We start from the raw sequence: 6,704 nt of genomic DNA on the forward strand, positions 1-6,704 counted from the left end.
AAGCAGGGCTCCCCAAGGGCAGCGCCAGCTCTGAGGGGCGGCTGGGGGGCCCCGAAGGAGACGGCGGTCTCCTTCTCCCAGGCCTCGCTAGAGCCCGTGCCTGCGCACGTCTCCCTCGGGTCGTCGAGACTGGTGAGTTAGTTCTGTGTGATGACGATTCTCCCCTCGGTCCTCAAAGACCAGGCAGGGCAAGGAGCAAGCCTGTTGGACGGCCACCCCGGCCCGTCCCCGCCAGCTCAGCTTCCTGCAGCGTGGATTAGCTTCTGCACCGGCACCTGTGCCTCTGAGCGTGCCTTCCTGCGAGCACTGGCTCTCCAGACGCTTCCGTAAACAGCTGGTGTCCAAATCTCGACAGCCGGATCTGATTACTGCTCCTTCGCCAGCGTTACTCTTACGCTTACCCCATTCCGGGAGAACACAGGAGCCCCGGAGGGGCAGCGCCCCTCCGTCGGGACAGGGGTCCGCTCCGAGCCCAGCACAGCGCGTTGGCTCCAGGGGGGCAGTGCGGAGGGCAGACGTCCTTACGGGGCGGCAGGGGAGAAGTTGCCTCCACGGAGATAGCAGGGACGGGGGCCACCTGGTCCAAAGGCCTGAAATAACCCTCCTCTTCTAACTTGTGAGCTGAGTCCACACTCGGTCTCCCGGAAGGTGAAGGCTGGGTGTGGACGTTCCCGTTCAGCAAACGGGCAAGTGGAGGCAGAGGGAGACGACGCGCTCTGATGGGGGTCGCACGGCTGGGTAAGGGTGGCGTGAGAGGGGGGCACAAGCCACGCTGGGCTCTCTGTCTTTGAGCTCACGCTTCCCGGGAGTAGGTGCGTCTGGGAAAGACGACCGGAGGTCATGTCCACGGAAGTCAGCACGGGGTGGGAAGAGTCCAAACACGTGGCTCCCGCAGGTCGAGATCCGTGACCTAGAAGGTTAATGATCAAGAAGCCCAGTCGCTGTCGTCGTCGCAGACAGCGGTCACTACTACAGCTGTGTGTCCAGCACGCCTCCCCACACCCCTGCTCTGGCTATGGTGCCACTGATTTCTCTGGGGGCCCTTCTACCCACTCCTTGAGGGCGGAGGGGGCTGTCGGTCCCTGAAAACCCCTCATCACGGGCCTGGCCACGTTTAGTACCCGGCCACAGTGACTGAGCCAAGAGCCCCTGGAGAGAGATGTTTCCTTCCTTCCTTTCTTTCCAAATTTTTTAATGTTTATTTTGGGGGGGGGGTGGGAGGGAGGGGCAGAGAGAGAGAGGGAGACCCAGAATCCAAAGCAGGCTCCAGGCTCTGAGCTGTCTGCACAGAGCCCGAAGCGGGGCTCGAACTCACCAACCAGGAGATCGTGCCCTGAGCCGAAGTCGGACGCTCAACCCGCCCCGAGAGATCTCTCTCTCTGCTGGGCTTGTTTGGGAAGATGTGAGTCCGGGGCATTCAGAGGCCATCTTCCTCACCGCATGGGGAGACCCAGTCGGCCGAATGAAGCCACACAGAGTGGAGATCGTTTGAGAGAGACACAGAAAACGACAGAGAGAGAGGCATTCGTCCATTAGGTAGCTTATTGATGTAACCCGGGGCTTCTCTGGGCCTCCTGGCCACACGAGCATATTGTGTCAGCTAGGGTTCAACTAGAGAAGCAGAACTAGCAGAATCATGTAGATTAGACAGACAGACAGACGACAGAGGGATGGATTTGTCCACATAGGGGCCGGCTGAGCAAATCTGAGGCCCACAAGCCAGGCCCTCAGGGTGGGAAGTTCACAAGCAGGCTGGAACCCAATGGCAAGGTCAAAGCTAGGTGTCCACAGGCTGCAGTGAGAAAGGAAGACCCAGGGGGAAGGGAGGAGCTGGGCGGCTCAGAGTCTCCCTCAGAGAAGGCCTGTGCCCCCCCTTGACGCCTGATTAAGTCAGGCCCACCCAGGACAACCTGCCATTGACTAACTTAAAGTCAACCGGCTAGGGGTTTTAACACACCTGCAGAACTCCCTCGCTGCAGCACCTACATTATTCGTGTTTGATTGAACGCCTTGGGGAGGGTGCATGGAATGGCCACACACCCCCCTCTGTCCTCCAGCCCTTTGCAGAGATCGTCACTTGTAGCCCACCCCGAATGGAAGCGGTTCTGGGGACTGTAGTTTGGCCTCGCCATCATATCCATAAATTCTTTTTTTTTCTTTTTTCTTTTTGTATCCTGAAAGGTAAATTGGGGTTGGCTTTCTACCATTTGGGATGAAAAAAGCTCCTCATTCCGGTCCTGTGTCTCACGTGCCTTACGTATGTTCTCTCACTTAATCCTCACTCCGACGCGGAGGAGACGGGGATTATTTCTAATTTCGGAGACCGAGGCTCAGCAGGGTTAAGAAGTCATTCAGAGACACAGAGCTCCAACAAAGTCTCTCTACTGCCAATGCTACGATGCTCGTCTTTGCCCAAGGGGCCACCCGAGTGGCGAATGAATTTCTTGTACAGTTTGGAAGCTGATCTCAGCAAAATAATTTTGTTTTTCAGCTAAAGAGAGTTCCAAAGTAGAGGTACTTTATTCTGCTGACAGAACAAGGCCAAACAACATTTTTAAGTGTACTTTAAAGCTTTTTTTTTTAAAGTTTATTTATTTTGAGAGAGAGAGAGAGAGAGGGAACAGAAGTGGGGAAGGGGCAGAGAGAGAGAGAGAGAGAGAGAGAGAGAGAATCCTAAGCAGGATCTGAGCTGTCGTCAGCACAGAGCCTGATGCAGGGGTCGAACTCACGGACCATGAGATCGTGACCTGAGCTGAAGTGGGACGCTTAAATTACTGAGCCACCCAGGCACCTCTTTTATTTTGTTTTGTTTTGTTTTGTTTTGTTTTATTTTATAGTTTATTTTATTTTTCATATTTTTATCTTCGTGACCCAGTGCCCAGCCTGGATATGTTGTTCTTTGGCCGATGTAACCGTTTGAGACGTTTGCCCTGTTGTGTGGACATAGTAGAAACCCCTCGCGGGAACGACGGAGAAAAGAGAGAAAGCCCACAGGAACAGTATCAGGACCGAAACAGGAAACATCATTACGGATTTTACAGACACGAAAGAGATAAGAGGGTATTATAAATAATTGTATGCCGACACGTTCAATAATGTGGATGAAAATGGACACGGTGGGAGAGACTTTTGCGCTGAGACTCCGCTATAAATGATACCTCCTTAAGTATTATATGGAATAAGGTGGATATTTTAAAACTAGACAAAATATCCTGCAGGTGCTTTTGGGGTCTTACCAACCCCCCCACGCATTTGACACCTGCTTAAAGATCTGGCCTCCATGAGACCTCTTAGTGTTTGTCCTTTTAAACTTCCTTCTCCCCCCTTCTTTCCTTCCGCCTCATTCCATGGTGCTAGGGACCCTCTGGTCCCCCAAACCACACCTCATGATGGTGGTTTTAGAGCCAGGGGCCCAAGTTCTCGGACATTGCTGCATTGAGAGGTGGGCTGTCCCCTAAGCAGGTTTGTGACTGCTTTGTCAACAGGGTCCGCGTAAGTGACACCGGGTGACAGCTGAGGTCAGGGCAGGAAGTCCACGTAGCCTCTACTGGCCCTGCCCGTGCTCTCGTTGGGGGCCCCTCTGGGCGGGGTTTCCTCTTGGAGGCCATATTGTGACAAGTCCGAGTCACGTGGTCAGGCCACGGGTAGGTGCCCTGGGGGCATGGACCCGGTTGAGCCAGCTCTCAAGTTATCCCAGTCCAGGTACCGGATGGGAGAATCATTTTGGAAGTGAGTCCTCGACCCCAGCTGCTCTGGCCGCCACCACCTGCGTCTTCTAAGCTGAGGCTCCAGATGTTTCCAGACCCACAGAATTTGTGATCATTACAAAATGGTTGGGTCAGGCCACGAAATTCTAGGGTAGTTTGTCACATAGTAATAGTAAACGGAACACTCACGCCAGGCCACACCCCTGCTCAGAATGTTCCCCGTGATTCCGCATTGCCACCGGGATAAAGCCCGAATTCCTTTGCCCTTCCTTCCTGGGTTCCTGCCCACCACCAGAGCCAGCTCCTACCCCTCGTGCCTGAGACGGGGTCCCGAACACACTGTAATCCCTGGAATGTTCCCTACTTTTCTTGACTTCCATGCTTCATCCGTGCTGTTGCTCTGTCTGGATATCTTTCTGACATCCAGATATTAAGTGAATCCTCTGGCACATTGAGGGATGTAAATCCACTTTCTTCCCTGAAATCCACCCTCCCCCCCCGCCAGGAATAATAGTGTTTGCACGGCCCTAAAATAGTTCGAAAGAATATTCAAATAACGTGGGTTATCTCCTAGGTTTCTGAGTAAAATAACCGTCATCCATTCGGATTCTGGAGCCACACTGCCCACATTCCAATCCCAGCTCTATTACTTATTAGCGGGTGACTTTTGTGCAAGATACTCCACTTCTCTGTGCCCCCCTTTCCCCACCTGTAAACTAGGGCATAAAGAATACTTACCCCACAGAGTTACGGAGCGGGGGATTAAATGAATTAAAATGGGTAAGGTGCTTAGTACAGTGCCTGGCAGAGAGTATTTGGATAAAGAAGTGTCTCTTTAAAATAAAACACAGGGGCACCGGGGTGGCTCAGTTGCTGAGCGTCTGAGTTCGGCTCAGGTCACAATCTCGTGGTTCATGAGTTCGAGCCCCGTATTGGGCTCACTACCGTCAGTGTGGAGCCTGCTTTGGATGTTCCGTCCCCCTCTCTCTGCCCCTCCCCTGCTTGCATTCTCTCACAAATAAGTAAACATTAAAAAAAGAATAAAAAACATGACACATCTCCTGCAAGCAGCTGGCTAAAGCCATTGCTGGCTCTGGCCGGTAGCAGCTTCCGGGACAGGCCCACGTTTGCTCAGCACCCTCAGCCCTGGCTTCTGTCACTGTCTGACTCTATCACCCTGACTCAGTTTATCTATTAGACCCATGATGCGAGAGCCTGGGCTTTACTCCTTCCTCTGTCCCCAGAACCTGAGTCTTCTGAGACCTCCAACAAACGTGTGTCGAACCCGGCTTTGATGTGACAATCGCACTAACTCAAGCCCAGAAAAGGCTCATGTGAGTTCTTCTCAGCCACACAGGTAATTAGCGGCTAAGAAGAGACTGAAACGCTCAGTCTTGTTCACTCTGACTGCCAGGTCCGAGCTAGTTACTGTGTGTGTGTGTGTGTGTGTGTGTGTGTGTGTGTGTGTGTGTGTGTGGAGTCTGTGTCCAGGGTATCACCACTACCCCCTGCTGAGCATCTGCCTTTAAATTTTATGAAGATCCGCATAAAATACCCTATGGTCTTATAGCGTCCTCCCTCTGACCCCTGGGCTGTTTTAGGGTCATGCAAATAACTCTTATTCCTGAAGACGGAGAACTTGATTTTTCCGATTATTCGGACAGTTCGCCGCATTGAAAAAGAGGCGGATGCTTTTGTCCGTTCATTTTTTCCAGGTGTGGAGGTGAGGACGGCATTTTTCCAAAAAAAAAAAATCAAAACCAAAACCAAACCAAACCCCCCTAACTCCGTACGGGGCCTCATGCCGCGGCTTGGACCCTGAGGCCGAACCTTCTCCTCGCTTCCACCAACTGCCGCACTGTCAACACCAGACGGCGCTGTGCCCTCGCTGGCTTTTTAACCACCACGTCGAGCGCGCACAAGGCCAAGTCTTCCTCCCGGACGACCGTCCAGGGGTTGGATCCCAACATCCCCGCTTCCCGGCAGCAGGTGCAGGCCTTCCGCATCTGAGTGCGAGGGCGTGCGCACGTGCGTGCAGGGGAGGGTCCCATCTTAAGCAGACTCGAACCTGTTCGAAAAGCTGTCTCCTGCCTGCAGCCCTATTACCGACCGGAACCAAATCCAGGAGAATCGGAAGGAGTTGTTGGCCTACTAGGCACCAGGCGCCGTGCGTCCCCGGCCCCCCACCTGCGCCGCGTCGTGTGCATCCTCCTGATTAGAGGACCCAACTCCCGGCTTTCGCGGCAGGGCCCGCCGAGCACACCGGCCCCCTTGGCGGCGTCCCGGGGCCGAGGCTCGCGTCGGCTCGGCTGCCGGGGGTGGGGGGGGGCCCCGGGGCGTCCATCCCTCCCGGGGGGAGGGGGCGGACCAGCGGCTCCCTCCGCCCCCACCCGTAAGTGGCATTTCTCCGCGGGGGAGGGGGAGAGGGAGGGGCGTCGGAGCGCGGCCGCCGCGTGTGGCGCCGCCCCCTCCGCCCCGCGCCGGGGTGTGGGCGCGGCGCAGCGCCGGCCGCGTGGGGACGCGGGAGTGCGGGCTTCTGGGCGAGCCGCGCGGCGCGGGAGCACGCTGGCCGCCTGAGCTCGGCGCGGAGCCCGGGGCCCGGAGCCGCCGCCACCCGCCCCTGGGCGCGCCCCGCCATGGAGCCCTCGCACAAAGACGCCGAGACGGCGGCGGCGGCGGCGGCGGCGGAGGCGGACCCCCGCGCGGCGTCCGCGTCCAGCGGGGTGGTGGTGCAGGTCCGCGAGAAGAAGGGCCCCCTGCGCGCCGCCATCCCCTACATGCCCTTCCCCGTGGCCGTCATCTGCCTCTTCCTCAACACCTTCGTGCCGGGACTGGGTAAGACGCGGCGGCCGCGGCCCTGGCGCCCCCGGGTCCCGCCGCGGAGGGCACGGGGTCACCCCCGGGGGGCGCCCCCGCGCGCCGGCCCCCGCGCTCCCGGCGCCCGCTGGCAGGTGGCCGCGGCGCGTGGGGTGGGCGCCCCGGGGGAGGCGCCGCGCG

The 6,704-nt window shown here is 56.8% G+C and overlaps 1 protein-coding gene across 1 annotated transcript in view; it reads left to right on the forward strand.

Annotated features, from left to right (window-relative positions):
• Positions 1 to 6,305: 6,305 nt before the first annotated feature.
• Positions 6,306 to 6,704, forward strand: part of STUM (stum, mechanosensory transduction mediator homolog) — a 57,805-nt gene continuing 57,406 nt past the window's right edge. The window contains exon 1 of the mRNA XM_042976013.1: positions 6,306 to 6,542. Within this exon, the coding sequence (XP_042831947.1) occupies positions 6,344 to 6,542 (199 nt within the window). The 5' untranslated portion in view covers positions 6,306 to 6,343. The remainder of the gene's footprint in view (positions 6,543 to 6,704) is intronic.

This window comes from Panthera tigris, chromosome F3 (assembly GCF_018350195.1).
Source record: "Panthera tigris isolate Pti1 chromosome F3, P.tigris_Pti1_mat1.1, whole genome shotgun sequence".
In the NCBI taxonomy this organism is placed as follows: domain Eukaryota; kingdom Metazoa; phylum Chordata; class Mammalia; order Carnivora; family Felidae; genus Panthera; species Panthera tigris.